Raw genomic sequence first — 18,839 nt, 5'->3', positions numbered from 1 at the left:
TTGTCTCCCGGATTATACGTTTTTTAATTTGTGATTTAAGTTGTGAATTTAAACGACGCAAGACAGAAACGCATCAATAATTAGTTAGTTAGTGAGGTTACACTGAGAGACATCGGCAGCATCACAGGACTTTTGATAAAAGCTGATGAATATTTAGAAAGGACATAAGCACAAGAGTCCCCACTGAAGCTTCAAAGAATGGCCTTGGAATGCAAAAGGGGCATGTTTTTATTTCCCGTCCTCTCCTGGTGTCCGTCAGTCTGAACATGTTCACTGTGTGCATGCCAACAGGTTTCCTCTTGTTTCTGTTCGGGAAGTTATAAAACTTGCTGTGTCGTGGCTTTTTGTTGAGTATTGTGTCATTTTCGCGATTCTTCATCCTCTCATCTTCATCTAAAAGTAAATGAAAGTATTTTGCTACGTGCGTTTATAATGAAGCAGATATTGTCTTCTGCTATCATGGATTGGCCCCCCTCTGTGTGTGTGTGTGTGTGGAGGTGTTTTATTTTGAAAAACAGCTTTTACTTCTCGACTCTATGATCGGATAAATGCTTCTCTTGTTTCTTGATGATGGCTGTGATTGGTCGCCGTGGTGTGAACTCATACGATGAAGAATTATGTAACATGCTTCTCACATGGATACATACAGTTTGCACGTCGCATGCCAAGAAATGTGTTTTTAAGCGAGTGTGAGTGTGTGAGAGTGTGTGTGTGTGTGTGTGTGAGTGTGTGTGTGTGTGAGCATGTTTTGTCTCTTTCCAATTTACCTCGCTGCATGTTTTAGCTGCTGTTCATGTACAGAATGAGATGTGGTGGCTGCTTTGCAAAAGCTTTGGGACAAACCTGTTATTATGGGAAGGCAGCAGCACACACACACACACACACACACGCACACACACACACAACAGAGCCAAGCGATGACAGTATGAGGTCAGATATTATAGATCTGCTTTGACATGTTTTCAGACTCCAGTAAACGATTCGTCTCTCCTCGCCCTCCACACTCTTTGTTCTTGACAAACACTTGCAGTTGATCTCGCCGCCCGACTGCGACGCAGAGCGGCAATTTGTAAATCTGACCCCTTTAAGTCGTTGGGTCCTTTACGTATTTATAGCTTAAAGAGACTTTTATTCAACAACAGATCTCATCTAAGTGAACTTTTAACATGAATCCAAATCGGAATATTCCAGTTGTTTCTCGATGCTAAATAGCAGCGGTGGGACCAAGTCTTTGTTTCGCAAGTCACACGAAAGTAAATATCTGCGCTCAAGTCCCGAGTTCAGATTGACAAGTCCCTCATCGAATGTGATGCCATTTGCTTCTTCATCTGTAATTTTTCGACGTTTTGCATCCTGCAATCCGTTTTTTGTTGACCACGTAGGTTTTGTACGCCAACAAGATTATCTTTGTAATCATTTTTTTCCAGCTGGCACTCAGCAAAGAAACGTTTTTCATTGCTGTCTCCCGCAACTTGATTGGATGCTGCCGGATTGCTTCAGACAAAGTGGATTTGGGCAATTAAGTGCCGACTGAAGTGGGACTGACTAACGTTAACGTGAACTGATTAAGGATCAGTTGCACACTTTTTAAATTGCATCATTTTTCGGTGTCAGGTATTTTAAACTCAAAAGGCTCATGTCCAAGTGAAGTCCTGAGTCATTGGTGTTGAGGTCCAAGTCTTTTTTTGATTTTGTCAAGTCTTAAGTCATCAAATTCGTGACAAGTCCAGGTCATGTGACTGGAGTGCACACCTCTGCTAAATAGTGATCCAAACATTTGTGAATTTAGTGTTTAGAATGATTGGTGCTTTAGCAGTCGATTTAAAGATCGTATCCTCTCATTACCTCATCTTACTGTGTGCTTATGTGTCAGCAATGACAAATAAGATGAGAAACACATTCATTAGATGTGCAGAAGTCCATGTCGCTGTTTTGTTTTTTTGCCTGGGACATACACCAATATCCAAACTCGGTATGTAAAGCTCACTTTAGCCGACAATTAGTGTATCATGAGAACATCATTATAGACGGATGTGTTGAGGGACCGTCTCAGCACTGTGTGTTGAGAAAAAAAGCAATTTTTTGATTTCAGTTGGAATTTAATGCTGAATTGTTATTGCAAATAACATGGCAACACATGGCTTTTATTGGAGGATTGGTCAGGATAATACAAAAATAGCATCGAGTATTTTCTTTTTCCTGGACTGATCTTATTGGGACTGTTGTGCCAGACAAACATTTGTGATGATCGTAATGGTCCCTCTCATCTTATTGCTTCTTCCTCACTGATTCAGCACCTCATCCTCTGCCAATCTCTTCTCACGTCCTCCCCGTTGCATTCCCTTCCCCGTGTGACCCAATTCAACATCAGAACATCCCTGCTTGCAATCGCATTCGCTCCCTCCTCTCCCTCTTTTCCCACTGCCCATCTACCTAAAATGACATCCAAAAATCATATTTTATTGATGAATGTTCATTTTTGCTCCAGCTTTAATGCCCACACACAGTAGATAACAAACATACACGCTCTTCCTAATGTGTGATCACATTTTCTTCATATTCTTGTGATCTTTCTTGACGTTTTATTTACTTGTTTGTACCTTTAATATATATTTTTAATGAACACGACCCACCTTTCCCTCACGGATCATTTGGCCTTGCTCAGACACTTGACCACTTCCTGTTTGTTGTCTCTGACCACGTGAAGCTGGCTGCATTGAAAGACAGACATGTCAGCAGACAGTTAATCACATATTATCATGGAGGAAGGCTTCACTTTTATTGTGTTTAATATGGGGAATGTTGTATATGTTACAATTAATATTGTATGGACTTGAAACGGAATCCTTTGAGCCTGACTTATGGCCATTCACAGCATAAACACGATTTATCCTGCTGCGCAAATACAAGGGAGGCCTTTTGGGAAGTAATTGACTCTTTCAAGCTTAAAAAACAACAAAAAATGACACCCCCCTCCCCCTCCGAAAATTTAAATATTACCCTGGGGTTTGTTTAACAAGAAGCCAATTAAGAAAGCAGAAAGAGCTCCAATAGGTGTTTGTTTTGATAGATGCTAACACTAATTAGTTCGGACTTTGGGGAACAACATGTTCCCCCCCGAAGACGCGAGTCAGGGAGCAGATACAGCTTCATCTGGTCGTACAGATACCAGCAATGGTTGACAACAAATGACTTGAAATCGTTATTCTGCAGCACACGCACACAGTCTCTCTGTCATGCTAAAATACTCTGATAGGCCCTTTGCGTGCTAACAGTGGTGGAGGAAGTATTCACTTCCTTTACTGAAGTAAAAATACTAACACCACACTCTGAAATTACTCTGTTGTAAGTACAAGTCTAAAATGTTACTTATAATCAAGAAAATGTACCTTGAGTATGAAAAGTATAAATAGTTCGCTGTGACTGTTATACCATCATATATTATATAATGATAGTGTTGTTACTCAATGCTTTAATGATGAAGCAGGATCTTGCCGTTGTAATTGGTTGAGGTGGAACTGTTAACTAATGATTATTTTCATCATGGATTCATCTGGTTTGTAAATAATCCTCAACTACCCAGAGCCCAACGTGACACCCTCATAATGTTTGTCAAACCAACAGTCCAAACCTCAACATTATCACAAATACATTTTCTATTAATTACTAAAAACAGTTTACTATAAAACGTGACATAAGTGCATCATGTATACAATTAATATGTAGTGTAGAATTGGGACAAAGCAGGTGTTTCTCTCCTTGGCTGTGGCTCAATAGATCCTGACAATGGCTTCGCTGCCCCCTTGTGGACAGAAAAGTGGATTACACCTTCATTAAAACCACCTTTAAACCTCCAGAGCAGTGTTCTCTGATGGTTGTGCTGCTTGTGTGTATGTTCCAGGCTAAATCAAAACAGCAAAGCAGTTAAATCCTGTGTTTCATCCGCATGCATTCAGTGAAGAAAATTACACTTTCAACACAGAAAGAGATGAGTTCTAGTAAAGGACTGTAGCCAGTGATGGTAAAACAATGGGCTGTGTGTTAAATGACAAAGGTTTAATGGTAAATGAGAATCTGACACTGCTGCTTCCACTCAGTGTGGTGAGCGTCTATGCTGAATCAGCCTCTGGCTTCTTCCCTGACTTCTCTTTTCCTGTCTTTATTTTTTATTTATTTTTTGTTATGCTGATTTGATTTATTCTTCTTGCGCTCCCCGTCGTGAAGCCCTCCTGAAACGAAGGACTCCGCCATCGACTCCCCGGATGCCCAGCGCCAGGAGTGGTTCGCTCAATACTTCTCCTTCTGATTGACCATAAACCTACAAACACAAGGATTCAGCATGTCAACCAAACTTAAAGAAAAAGACTAAAAAAAAAGAGAAAAAATGTTAAAAACTATTTGTTCTTTATTGTCATTGAGAGGTTATTTTTGGGGATCAATTCACTTCGGGTTCGGTCAACTGAAGCTGTAACTCGTGGTCGTGAGAATGGCTTCTCGTTGAGAACTCGCTGGCGTTCATTTGGTGACGGTGTCACGGTTATCCGCTTCCTTTTGACTGAGGCGAAGCTGAATTGAACCCGAACCCTGACCGTCAAACGTCATCACTCTGATCTAATTTGATTGTTTGGTTATCTCTGATTGTTTCACTGTGGACGAGTTCCTCTCTGAGTACAGTGACGATGATCATCAGTCTGTTCGATGTTTATTTTATTTCTTTACTTCCTGACTTATTTTTGCAGTTTCTTGGAACTAGGAAAAAAAAACGATTTTCATGCTGCTAATTGCCATTGTTGGACTACAGTAAGAAATATATCTAAATAAAGAAATATACGGTAGGTTATTGTGCTCTTTCTCTCACTGTACGTGGGCCCACTGCATACAGCATCTTAGACTCGGAGCGCTGATCTAAGACCGGCTTGCCTCCTCATTTATGGTGACATTTACATGGAACCTGATCCTAGATCAGTTCCACTTCTCTGACATGCTCCATGAATACAGGCTCTGATTTTAGAACGGCACCATCATGGCAAGTTTGTTACAGCTGCATAGCAGATTTTGGTAGAATATTAAAACCTGTTTGTATGGTTGTCTGTCTCAACACAGATATAATGATGTCTCACCAATTTTAAAAAACAAAAATAGCATATTTTATATTTATATTATAATGTGTATGCTTAATAAATAATTATTGTGACATTTACTTGTGTGTGTTTGTCATTTATTTGGACGAATCTGTGGTTTGCATTTCATTTATTTTCTCAGGATTTTTAAGAAATGCAAGATTATGGAAGATTATGGAAGTTCATAAATGTGAAAAATACATGCATTACAATTTATACATTTTACTGTTACTGTACACGTGTCTAACAAGTTTTACATTTTATTCCTTATTTTAACCCCTCCTCCAGTCTATGACTTTACAGTAATGCTTGTCTGTCATTTGAATTAGATGTTACTTTAGTTATTTTCTTTTTATGTTTGAGCATTACTTGAGGAAGTTTGAGAACTACTAAATTGATTGCCAAAGACTGCTTCACTGTAATTGCTTTGCATATGACAATAAAGAACTTGAACACTGAATATTAAGCCACTTCAAGTTTGAGCTCTATCCGCAAATTTCTCAAATTTGAGACTGTGAGAGAGACTGTTAAAGTATTTTAGACTAATAAAATGAACACTGATAAGAGCCGGACGTTGGGTCTAACAGTGTTGATCCAATCAGCTGGACTCTGCTCTCAGCAGGAGAGACCAACTGACAAACCTGAGAGTGCGAAGCTCCAGAAATTCACTCAGTGGTGGCACGATATCTATCAAATGTACTGTTTTGTATTTACTTTTTACACCTAAAAATCAGACTGCTCTCTAATCTTAACATGCAGCTCAATAACAGATTGGATTTCTCTTGTGCTCGCTCAATAGTTTTGGCATCAATAAACTTCCATACTTCTTCCAGTTGGGATATTTTAGGAAGAGCTATAACTTCTGGCAATTGGCAATAATATAATACTCCAGTACAGTACACTGAATCCCCTTTTCCATAGTAGTTTAGTGAGTAAATCTCTCTCTGGGTTGATTGCAGTGATAGGGTTTCTCCCAGATGTCAGTATATTGCCACTGGGCCATCGGCCATTGTTTTTCCCACAGGTTTGACATAAAATAAGTTATTTCACACTTTATTCTAAGGCTTAAGATATATTCTGCAGTGCTCATGTTTGGAACCATAAAATCATCAAAATATACAATGGACAAGGTGAGATGTTGAGGAAACATTACATATCCCCTAAAGGCTTTTTTCATTATTGCACAAGCAGAACGACTGTAACCTGTTTTTCACATGCAGTTTTACAAGTTACCAGCAGAGGGCAGTAACGTTCTAATATGGTTTAATAATAAACGACTCGTCGGCTGAACCGGAAGATAAACAAACATTGAATCTGGATCGCTTCCTGTTCGTGCTGGGGAAGGAATAAAAATGGCGGCTACAGGAGCTGGGTCTCCTAGCCGGTTGGTCCAGTATGTCGTGGTCCGCTCGGATCTGGTCCACAAGCTGTCCTGGCCCCTGGGAGCCGTGATAACTCAGGCCTGCCATGCCGCTACCGCCGCCATCCACCTCCACTACGGGGACCCGGACACACAGCGGTACCTCTCCGAGCTGGACTCCATGCACAAAGTGGTGCTAGGGGTAAGCGCCGCTCGTCCCGCCGGACTCCATTCAAATATGTGTCACTTTAGTTAGTACAACGCTTATAACGTTTATCACAATATGTGTGATGACACATTCAAGCATGTTCAGGTTAGTTGTGTTATTCGGCTAAACTAAAATTATATAAAATGTTAATTGTAACCGGTTTGCGCGAGCTACCCTCCTTCACATTGTTTAGCTTCAAAGTATTATAAGAACCAGAGGTGAAGCGGAGAGTCCTCAGTTATCCCAATATAAAGTTCTGTCTGATCTATAAGATGAGTGCCGAATTTAAAAGTGACTCCTTAAGAATAGATGGAGATATTAAATGGTCTTCTTGCTGGTATATAAATGTGTGATAATGAGGGAAGTAATTATTAAATGACGGAATTTCGAATGGAGTTTGGTATTTCTGCATAAACGATTTAAATCACTAATCTAACTGCAATTGTTAGAGCAACTAAATAACGGATAATGACATTGAATATGGATTCTTATTTGGAGTTGATATAATTCTAATTAATTTAAAATGTAATGTATTATGTACTATTAGATAGATCCCAGTCAAATAGGACATTTTTACTGATGCACCTACTCAATAATGACTGGAATAAAGAAAGATAGGTTTAGAGGTTTTAATATCAAACCTTATTTGCTCACATGGAGCACTGCGGTGAAATGTGAGGTAATGGCGATCTGTGGCCCAGTCTTTGATGCTCTATTGTCTTTAATAGCCTGGCTTTACTGTACATGTCTGTTTTGCTCCAGGCTCCAGACGAGGCCGCCCTCTCCAGTCTCTCTGAGAACCTTACACAGGCCGGTGTGGCCCACAAGCTCTGGGTCGAGCAGCCAGAGAACATCCCCACCTGCTTGGCTCTGAAGCCATGTCCAAAGGAGGCGGTCCAGCCGCTGCTGCGCAAGTTCAAGCTCTTCAAATGACTGCCTTGAAAGACGTCGGCCAGCTGTGCGTTACAGTGCATGTCAGTATCCAATTTCATCTTTTGAACAGAGAACTTCATCTTCAGCGAGTCTAAACACCTGTAATGTCCAAGATTAAAGTCGGAGAATATGAAGTTCTTTTCTGGATTACTTTCTTCAGGTGGTAGGAAAAATACACAAAGGTAGCATTTGCATTGCAATCATGTCAATAAAGCAATTAACAGTCAATGAATTGAGTCAAAGCTGTGTAAACACAACAAAGTAAACATATCAATAATGTAAAAAGATACAGGACCAAGTGTTATCCGTGCATTTGACTTGTAGCCACAAAATAGTTGCACTTCTCGAGAGGTCTGCGTAAGTCTGTTCGGGATTTTTCTGGAACGTAACTACTTAAATTCTCAGCACACTTTTAACAGCGATCCCGTCATACCGTCTTTGTACTTGTTTTACAAAGGACCTGCACAAATAATGAGGTCAGAGTAGCAGACATGAACAATTCAATTAGGAATATTCTATTGCAGCTGCTACATGATATTCTTGAATGTGTAGCTCTGTGTTTTATAGAGGATCACTCCATGTTTAGACGCGGTGTTGCTGCACAGTACACTACATACAGTGTGTGACATTATAGTTACAAATACAAGCTCAGTATCAAGTCTGTAACGCAGGTCATGAACTCTCATGCAACTCTGGAATACAGTCGGGAATGAAATGCCGTTCGTCACACCAGCTACTAATGAAGTGTTGTGTGTTTGCTAGTGCCAAAGGAACACCACGCTTTTGTACTGATTTTAGGAAGGTAAACAGCGTGACAAAGACAGATTCCTTCCCTCTTCCTCGTGTGGAAGACTGCATAGACCGGCGACAGCCATTGCTCAGTTTCCTGTTCCTACTACTAAACGGGAGCTACGTCAATTCCTTGGATTAGCTGGTTACTATCCAGGGTTTTTGCAGAAACTGTGCTTCTATTGTGTCCCCTTTGACAGACCTTCTTAGTCCCAATAAGAATCTGGTTTGGGACGCAACGTGTAAGCAGGCTTTTACAACCGTTAAAGCTCTTCTGTGTAGCTCCCCAGTTCTGTCAGCTCCAGACTTTACAGTGCCATTCAAGTTGGAGGTGGACGCAAGTGGTACTGGAGCTGGTGCTGTATTGCTTCAGGGAGACTCTGTTGGCATTGATCACCCGGTGCGTTACTTCTCTAAGAAGTTCACTGCAGCCCAACGTCAGTACAGCACCATCGAAAAAGAGGCTTTAGCTATATGCTTTGGGCCCTCCAGCGTTTTGAGGCTTATGTGGGCTCGACTCCGCAGCCAGTAATCGTGTTCAATCGTGTTCAGGGAGCTGCACCCAGAACTCAAAAGACATAGACTGCACACACACACACCCAAGCACAAACATTCACGGCAGGACATAGAACCATACGTAACAATCAGTAATTCAGTTAATTTATTTCTATGTATTTATTTGTTACATTGGGTTTTACAAAACAATTTAAATCACATCAGAGACTGATCCTTGTCGCTTCCACACAGTGAAGCATACAGTTTATTCATTAAACACGGTATCTGCTCGGTACGTATCATAATTAAAGAAACTAGTTCACACTCACTATTGATAACCGTTCTCATCGTCCCAACATGATGCAGCTGACCCGTGGATGTGGCGTGTGTTTGTGGAAGACGAGAGCTTTATTCTGGCAGGAAAGAAAAACCACCATTCAGTATGAATCAATGGGCAAAATGCTTTGATATAAAACCTGATAAAGTATATTAGAGATCAAAGTGAAAGACAGCCAAGGCCCAGCAGATAATTGTGTCCTCGCCCATTTTATGCAGCACAGCAGCAGATGTGTTCCCAGAACTGCTAATCTGCTCGCTCTGTATAATGCAGCCGTTCCTGGTATTGTTGTCGCCTCCATTTTTCTGTGTAAAAGGGATTTTAAAAAAAAATGAAGTTTATGATTGAAACACAAAGTCCTCTTTAGATGTCATTGCAAAATGAGACGGAACATACTTTATGTGTTTATAAACCCTGTGCATACACTATAAAGCTACAACAGTGTTTACTGGTCTCGGCCTTTTTCCACCGCCGCCAAGGTGACATGTGATTGAACACGGGTGTGATTAATAACATTAATCATGGCCCTGTTCCATTTAGGTGGGCCAGGGCGCTGGTATCGTGCATGCTGGCTCACTGGAATGACTGTGATACACTAAATAGAACAGGAGCATCATTCATTTGATCTACACCTGATTGTTACCCTGCTCTGTCAAAATATCTGCTGTGAAAAGGCCCTATTCACTTCACCTCTTGAGTCTGTATGTCCTCGTGGAGAATCCTACTGTAGCTGCAAAATGAAGGCGGAGTCGCAACTGGCGTGACAAAATGTCTATTACAACTCCTCCAGTGTAATGTCTTCTGTCCAAAGATCTTCATTGAACCGTCGCGTAAGACAACTGAAAACAAAAGCAGGGAATCCTAACAGTCGTCCTTTTTTTTTTTTTTTTTTTTCCCTGCAGACATTCTGACTTGTCAGTGTGGGAAGGACACAAGGGAAAATGTTTTTCGTTAACGATGGCTCAGTTGTCCAATGAAAGCACGCACAACACCGGCACCCTGGATCGGCCTCACCTGTAGAATGCGGCCGGACGCTGTTTCGTGTCATAAATCACATCAAACGTGTGCTGCTGAAAAAAGGGTCTGCTGAGGAGCTTGTCATGTTTGCTTGAAAAATGACTTAAACGGTTGATCAATAATCAAAAACAGTTGCTGATTAACTCTTTTAGTCGTTTCAGCTCTGAACAGGAGCGACCGGTTAAAAATGCCGACAAACAGGAAAGGCCAGTTCACAGGTGCTCTGGAAAAGGTCAAGTCGCCCCTCTGCCGCTCCTTTGGGCACGAGCTTCACGTTTCACCTAAATAACTACATAAATAACATGTGGCGTGTGCTTTTCAACAAGTTCTTTCTGGTCTGGTGCAGTTTTATGGAAATGGCAGCAAGGTTTCATTCCCACTAACGCTGCCCTCTCTTCACAGACTTCACGGCTGACTGAGTTCATTTAACTTCTTCCTAAATGTTTTGGGGGTTGACTTTCTTATTGATTTACAGAGAAGATACTGGGTATTTTTTTTGGAGTGCGTTTCCTTGTCATCTCGGCCGTGACATAATATCTGGGAATCAAGCCAACTGTGATTACAGTAGCAGCTAATTAATTGTGTGTGGGGGGGGGGGGGGGGGGGGGATTATAAATAAAGCCCAAACAAACAATAATTCATCCGAATCTCCATAGATCCAAATTCCTGCGTTCGGCTGTCTGACAATACACAAATAAAAATATTCAATTTCAAATATTTATTCGTTGTTCATGCCAAATGCAATAAGAATATTGAATGCATCGTCTTTATATGGCTCGTTCACAAACAACTGTACATCTTGTATTAGCACCTCTTTCTTTTCTTATGATGAATTGATTATCCATTCATTGTCGAAATAAAATTAAGAATAATATTTGCTTGTTTTCTATATTATTTAAGCCCGAAGAACTTTTCACATTAAATACAGCAAATCTTTATAATTTGTACTCTAGATAAGATCACTATCTTAGAACAATGTTTATTTTCTTTGTCATTAGTGGCTGATTACATAGCTATACAGGAAATACATACACTTGAAATTATTAGGAAATTTCAGAAATAAAGTATTGCTCTTTTGTTTCCCACATTCAGACCTAAATACTCCCTTAAAGCCACAATAAGAAACTTATTCTCCACAGGTTGCAAATTCCCCCAAAAACTGGAATCAGAGGACATGACCTCAGTGTCAGTGTCTAGTTTAAAACTGTATTTATGTATTTTTTTTGAATGTTTGCTGTTGTCTTCATGAAACGGTGTGTGTGTGTTTTCAATGCTGTTGTGGTGAATCCGACGATCCTGACCACCTAATGATGGTCATAAACATACTGTACCCTCATGAATTATTGAGCTACACTGCATCAGACAGTATGCATCGCTATGTACCAGATACTATGGATTCTGCACAGTGCACCAACACACGCATGCGCGCACACGTACACACAGCTGCAGGAGGCCTGTAGTTTGAACAGTGCATGTTCAATACATGCACGAGTCAGGTTACTCTCCGTGGCGTCGTCAAAACACATGCGCATATTCCCTGTATCGTATCAATACACACGTCTCGCGGACAATAGCAACCGGGGCTTCATGCTATCAACACAACAGAAGCTTCTGCCCGCTGCCGTCACCGTGGACGCGCATCGACGTTCCGCGCGCACGAGCAGCCCTGTTTGTTTGTGTTGAGAGATTTGGAAATGGCGGAGAGCAGAGACCAAAGCGATAACTCGGGTTTGCAAACGCGAGTGCGCCGTCATTGAAACGCAGATACCACCCGCAAGTGATTGGCGGAGTTGCTCGCGGTTCTTCTCCACCGATGGGACACAAGTCGGACGCAGCGACAAACGGGTCCTTTTGCAACACGGTTTGGATTTAGCGGAGCTGGGTAAGCTAACCGTGCTAGCAGCCTGGCGTCAGCTAGCCTCAAGTCGTGTGTTTGATTTCAGCTACGCAGGCTTGTTTGTCAACACAAGCTGACGGTAAATTGATAGCGAGCCAAGCTAACACGCAACTATTTTGCCCCCCCGGTTGCCAAGTACTTGGAGTTTGTTGCAACATGATTGCCACGGCTCACCGCAAAATAATGAATCCAAAAGTAACAGTGGATTTAAAAAAAACAAAAGACATCTGACGCGAGCAAGTAGTTAGTTAAGCTGGTAATGCTAAAGTTCGCCAGCTGCATGGGAATTAAGCATCCAGCGTGAGAATCTGCAGCAGGACCTCGTGGGCCTGGATCTTTATTTACAAGCGGACGACAAAACAGGTAAGAGAGTCACAGCCGTGGACGTGTATTAACGCATGACACCATGTCATCCTCACTGCAGTGCAGGTTGTGCTCCAGGGCCTGCACACATCCCTGACTCATTGTTGATTTTTTCCACACAACGTCGCCACAAAGACATCGACACCATCTCGGCGAGCTACCGTGCTCGCTGGGACATTGTGCTAATTTCGCCACCTGCATAGAAACACACCAGGCTTGCTGCTTATGTAAGACGAAGGCGATCGGCCTCAAGGTGTCGTCGCAGTTCCGTTTCGATTGACCCGCGTGCGAATAAGGGCATCTTGACCTCTTTGTAAAAACATCCCCTATTCATGTTTACATAACTCTCAAACACAACTCGTGTGCAGTGTTTAATAAAAGATACTTCAGAGTAGATCAATCGCATGCAGTCGGAGAACACGATGCCCTCAGAATAATGGAAGAAATGCACCTGAGTGGACCTCACTTTCTACTGTTTCTATTGTCAGTCGTGGTGTTTCGTAGTCCTGCAGCTATATTCGAAGGCGTTGCATCCTTCATCTAAAATCTTAAATTCAGATGACAAAAACATATTGACTGTAAAGAGCTTACACGGAATTATGAATTTGCTTTTTTCATTGCTGTTGAACTGTTTGAAAAGGGAAGAAAATGTTTTACTTGGATGCATTGTTTTGGTAATAAACAGTGTTGTCCCTTTTAGATCAATACATCGGAAAGGGACCGTGTGTAGGATTGAATGACATGTAGTGGTGTGGTTGCAGATTGCAACCGACTGAATAAATCCTCCCTCTCAATTTATTTTTGTATTGCCCAAAATCACAAATTTCAAATTTGCCTCAGAGGGCTTTACAACCTGGACACACATAATAGATCCCCCGAAAGGCGACACATTGGCCCTTTCCAGGGGAGGGATGTAATGTGTTGTGAGTGTCGGAGTGTGTATTACGTAGAAGAGGAAACTGGTGATAATAACAAACATTAATAGTCCTGCAATAGTTTGGTTATAAAGGCTGTTTGGGCTTGAGTATTCTGGACATATATCATACTCTTTATTTGTGTTTGTTAATCATGTTTTATTGTTAATTTTCTGTTTTTAAATGATGTTGCACTATGTTCATTGTCACGCACCAATCACCAAGCCAAGTTCCTTGTATGTGTAACACACCTGACAATGAACTGATTCTGATCTGCTGCACGTTAAGAGTTCTGTCTCTAAAATGTAAACAAAAATTGGACAATCGTGCTGAAACAGCGTATATATGTTCCGTCTACGATCCAGTGGAAACGGTGTTTGAGTAGAACCTGTTTCAGTGCAGTAGAGTTTCTATTGGCTGCGCTCAGACTTGTGAATTGTGATGCAAAGCATCTGCAACAACAACTCAAAGCTATTTGGGCTTATGGGCTTTTAATACAAAAGTCAGTTTTGTGCAGTCCTGTGAATCATATTAAATCATGTTGCAACTGACTCCTTAGTTTAGCTTGAGCACGCTCGATGATAGCAGGTCGTTTGTGTAGTATTGGGACCTTTCCGTGCTGTAGGTGGGCCTCTTTAGGGTGAGATGTAGCCCAGATAACGGGTCCGGAGATGGACTTCAATGTAGGCCTCAGTTATTCAGTTCAAAGTGTGCGACTCTGCTGGCTCTCCGAGTACATCCGAACCGTAAACAACACAACAAAACCACTGTAATAATGAAGGGAAAATAATTATTTTACCGCTCCAAATAACAGACCCAGGTCATACAAAAACATGCCTATCAATGATTGGTAAACTTTCTCTACACCCAAAATTCACCTGTAATATGAAGAAGAGATGAGGACCCTTAACCAGCGCGGTGACATGCTAAAGCGCTGTAGTTACCTCCTCCCTGGTAAAAAGAGACCGTTTGTGCATACTGATGAGGATGTGGAGGCAGATGAGGGCGGGGGTTGTTGCTGCTCGATGGTCAGCGCAGAATCCTATGTGGTTCACATGTATTAGAATGCGAGCGATGGCAATCTCTTTACGAGCCCTCAGACACAAGCTGTTGAAGCTACCTAAGGATGAGCCACATTGTTGGGAGTGGGGAGAACCTCCTTCCCAGCTAAGCTCTGTGTCTGTATGGAGCGTGAGCAGCCATTTTAGCACTCGGCACTGCCACTGTCACAGCATTCTGCCGCTGGAGTTGTAGTACGTTTCCATGCTGTCTCCCCCCCCCCCCCCCCCCCCCCCACACACACACACACACACACACACACACTCAAGGACACCTGCAACCAGCCAGTGGAAATCTCACAGTGATGTTTTTACTGCGGGTCAGAATACCCAGCAGATACTGACGGACGCTGTCTGAGGAGGCAGATGGATCAGTTAGGCTCACCGGCCACACTGGCTGGCAACTGTTTGTTGTTGTTGGGACGATAGGATACGAATGTCTCAGTGTTCACAGTTGTCAGTGCCTGGCAACTTAGTGTTTAGTGTCGTTGTAAGACCTAACTTTGACAGCAGCACAAAGTTTCCTATTTAGCACCAAGATGTGAGACAGAACCTGAATCTCTCTCTCTCTGAATCAGCATATTGCCTCATTGTTCTTTAAGCATTTTGGAAATGTTTAATAAGATGCACCGCGATGCGGACACACAAACTATTCTGCATTGATGCAGTGACGGGACATCATCAGGAGTTTGGTTTCATTTCAGAGCTGTGTACCTTTGTGTGTGTTTGCCGTTGTGCACTAATATAGCAGATTGTGTGAGTATTTCAGACAGAGACTCTGTAATGTCGTGCTCTGTAAGCTCTGCCAACTGTAAGCGGATCATCACAGCGGTAGGTCGACAACCGCTCTGCACGCAAACTTGAAGCGAAAGCGTCCCGGGGCGCTTTGTCAAGACCGCACCGTGTCCCGTTTACTCTTTGTCCCCATCCAAGCGTGATGGTGTATCAGCATTATCAAACACAGAAAGTAGTTACTTCAAATTGATTTGTGTACAGACGTTCATGATTCCCAGACAATGGAACCTGAGGACTTCGGAGACACCTGAGGACTTCGGAGACACCCTCTCTTCTGTCTGAGAGTCCCTCGGGTGCGTTTTGAAATATATATTAGTGCTGGGCAAGGTAACGCATTATTATCGCGTTAACGTATTAATTAATGCACGCCGACAATTATTTTATCGCACGTTAACGCATGAAATAGACTTAGTGCTGGATGCATTTCTGCTTTCATATACGTATGTTTTAGAAATATGCGAGTGATAATTTGGTGGTTTTCCAGTGTTTCAGACCATCTTTTATGAAGGGTGCTCCGATCAGCATTTTTGGGGCCACTCACCAATCAATGGAAGCACTACGGGCCAATCCGATCACCGTTCACGGGGTCCGTTTGATGCCATTTCTCAGCACTGGTCAACAAGAGAAGAGCGACGCTTCTCCGACTCCTCGCTGCATTACCCCGCTGTCAGAGCGATGGCCTACATTATGGCCTGGAGAAAAGAGAAGAAAGGCTTGTGCAGCAGACTGTGTGAATTTGTGAGGGTTGGGAGGAAATGGAGGGAAGGACAAAGGTAAAGGCTGAGGAATGAGAGAAACAGAAAGGCCACAAACGAGAGGAAATTGATAGGGCAAGCGAGAAAACAGAGCAAGAAAAATGGTTGTTGTGCCGTTGTGATCAAGTTAACAGTCAAGCCCCTGTTTTTCTGAGTCCCAATAAGAAGAGTGAAACAATAGTTTTGTCTTTCCTGTGTGGATTTGGTAGGTGTTTGCCTGAATTATAACACTGGAAAATGATTTTATTTTAACAGCTACATTGTTGCAGATGTGCCCGGGAGACGCTGTCAAGTGAATTGGTGGAAGTTTTAACAGTTGTGGGTATCTCACCTTCGATGGGAAGTGAACAGTGTGAACATATGGTGGTGTGAACACCTTTAGTGAAGTGGAGCTTAAAGGCGTTAATGTGTCTGGCTTTTTAAACGGGTGGGCGTTGAGACGCTTCCAGAGTTCCACTCAGATGTTGCAGTGCAAATTGCAGGCAGCAGCACTTAAAAGTTGTCCTGCACATTTGTTATTTCTGCTCTTGAGAATGCTTGAACTTGGCATCCCACTCACTTTTTGTTGTTGTTCTTGGTGGTATAGCTTTTTATTGCTGAATCCCTAAAGTAGATGAGGGGCCCTAGGCCTCCAGTTTTCTTAATTTAAAATAAAAGTTGGCTTGCCCTCAAAGGCTTTTGTGTTCGACATTGGGTTCAAATGCCAGCATGTTAGTTGAGATTGCGATTCAGGGGAAGGAGATGAAGCCAGGGATACATTTTAGATGGTGAGATCCTAAACAAAGACAAAAGACATCCAATACCACAGGAAGAAAATGATTTATCTCGTCGTACTGTATTTCGGTGCCAGCCACTTCGATGATCTCCCAAATTGAGTGACCAATCTGATTAAAAATAGTCTTTTCTCCATCAGTCAATGCTTGGAAACGGCTATTAACAGTCTTTAAGTTATTGCCTTGGTGTCCTTATTTTCACACCAGCATTCTGGCTGTTTGCGTCCGTTTTGTAGTAGATCCTGTTGCAGTCCATGATACCTCTCCACCCACTCGTGGTGTTGCAGACACTGCATCCTCGTGCCAGTTTTTGTACGCAGCCAAAGCTCCATTTTCATAAACACCGGTGTATATGCAGTAGTGCTGGGCGGTATGACCAAAAATGTGTATCCACGGTATTTTGTAAGATTCTGGCGGGATCGCGGTATTCTTTTTCCATGCATTAACGCCAACCGGCCGGCAGCGAGCGGTGTACAGCTGTTTGTGTGGCGTGTCTTCCTCTCTTCTTGTTTCCTTTTACCTACATTCCCCTGGGTCCTAAGTCCCTCCATGTACAGCTTCTTATCGCCCTCTATGTACCAACGTACACTTATAACAAATACCACACATATTACGGTAATCAGCGTTGCATATGTGTCTGACCAAAATACCAAAAAAAGCAAAGGAAAATGATTCATTGAAATCATTTTTTTTGAGTTTTTAAAGTGTTTTTGTTTGGAATATGTATATAAGCATATCATTTAGTTATCGCTACTGAGAATTTAACAAACATAAAAACATGACGTAGATAGGTTTGCAGTTTTCACGGTGTAAATTTCAGATTGCATCTATTACACACATGAAAATAACTCACGTTTTCTGCTACCACCAGCGGCAACAACAGTGGCTCCAAACTCGCAAAACGTCGGATTTTTTAAAACCAAAACACTTCCAAACAGCAGACCCAGCTCCTCTCTTGGGCACAGACTCTATCGGTGCATCTCCGGTCTGTCTTTGTTCATCATGCATCGCTCTGTCCTGTTCGGTAATGTAACGTTACTGTAGCGACGGAACCTTTCTCAGCTGTTAACAGACTGTTGTGCTACCGGGCTAGCTAGCGAGCTGTACCCAGCATGCAGTTCGGCGGTGAAATTTTATAAATGTACAATTATTAGTGTTACAAACGGTTGTGTCGTGGTGTTTTTCCCTGTTAAAGAGTGATAGTTGTGGGTTATTAATTGTTGTTAAAAAGTTATAACCATGACGAGGGGTCCCTCTCATTACACTTAAGACAACTAGCTCCGACTGTAGCGCTCATAGCGGCGAACAATATATTTTGCTGCCTGTTGAAGAGTGACAGCAATTGTTTCGGCTATGCACCGGTATGACGGTGTGTGAAAAATGAATATCATACGAAAAATTATACCGTTTGAGCCGGTATACCGCCCAGCACCAATATGCAGGTGTCTAAATGGCAAGGGTTTTTCGTAGCCTAACCTTGATTAGAAAAACCACAAACGTACAAAGAGTTACTGGAAAATGGGAGTAGCCGGCAACATGAGACAACATGTGCATGCAGAGGCTCATCACGCGAGGTTATTGTTATGTTTGTGACTCAGTCTGATGTCGGTATGCTGCGAACCTGCTTTACAGGAAGAGCTTTGCAGTCACGATTATTGGTTATGATTGTTACTGTGACGAAGCTGGTTTGCATGGCTGACACTGAAGCATAGAGGAGAGGTCTGCCTGAGCTCATGTGGTCAGTTTAGGGACAATAAAGATGCTTTTTAGTAGAGCCCGACCAATACGGGATTTTTCGGGCATATGCTAATTCGAAGATGCGTAATTGTATGACCGGTTAAGGTCAGCCAGTCATGTTTCCCATAATATGAACTGTAATAACGTTGGTAATTCCACAACCTTTCCTCTGGTGCAGGGGTGTCAAACTCATTTCCACTCTGGGCCACATCAGCATCACGGTCGCCCTCAAAGGGCCGGTTGTAAATGTAAGACTGTATAACTAACTTCTCCTAAAATATTGTTAAA

General features: G+C 42.2%; 3 protein-coding genes across 3 annotated transcripts in view; all 3 read left to right on the top strand.

Moving 5' to 3' along the window:
* The window catches only part of fam184ab (family with sequence similarity 184 member Ab), a gene marked incomplete at both ends in the record, with an annotated part of 117,087 nt that extends 112,781 nt beyond the window's left edge, over window positions 1-4,306 (top strand). Inside the window, one exon of the mRNA XM_079290235.1 lies at window positions 4,225-4,306. Within this exon, the coding sequence (XP_079146361.1) occupies window positions 4,225-4,306 (82 nt within the window). The remainder of the gene's footprint in view (window positions 1-4,224) is intronic.
* A 2,153-nt stretch (window positions 4,307-6,459) lies between these two features.
* Window positions 6,460-7,839, top strand: ptrhd1 (peptidyl-tRNA hydrolase domain containing 1). Its single transcript, XM_079291361.1, has 2 exons — window positions 6,460-6,682; window positions 7,451-7,839. The coding sequence occupies exons 1-2, from the start codon at window positions 6,473-6,475 to the stop codon at window positions 7,619-7,621; spliced, it is 381 nt and encodes a 126-aa protein (XP_079147487.1). The 5' UTR covers window positions 6,460-6,472; the 3' UTR covers window positions 7,622-7,839.
* A 4,283-nt stretch (window positions 7,840-12,122) lies between these two features.
* The window catches only part of ncoa1 (nuclear receptor coactivator 1), a 32,965-nt gene continuing 26,248 nt past the window's right edge, over window positions 12,123-18,839 (top strand). Inside the window, exon 1 of the mRNA XM_079291249.1 lies at window positions 12,123-12,141. The gene's annotated coding sequence lies outside the window, so the exon portion shown is untranslated. The remainder of the gene's footprint in view (window positions 12,142-18,839) is intronic.

Source organism: Melanostigma gelatinosum, assembly GCF_949748355.1.
Source record: "Melanostigma gelatinosum genome assembly, chromosome: 19".
In the NCBI taxonomy this organism is placed as follows: domain Eukaryota; kingdom Metazoa; phylum Chordata; class Actinopteri; order Perciformes; family Zoarcidae; genus Melanostigma; species Melanostigma gelatinosum.
This window is presented reverse-complemented; position numbering and strand designations above follow the sequence as displayed.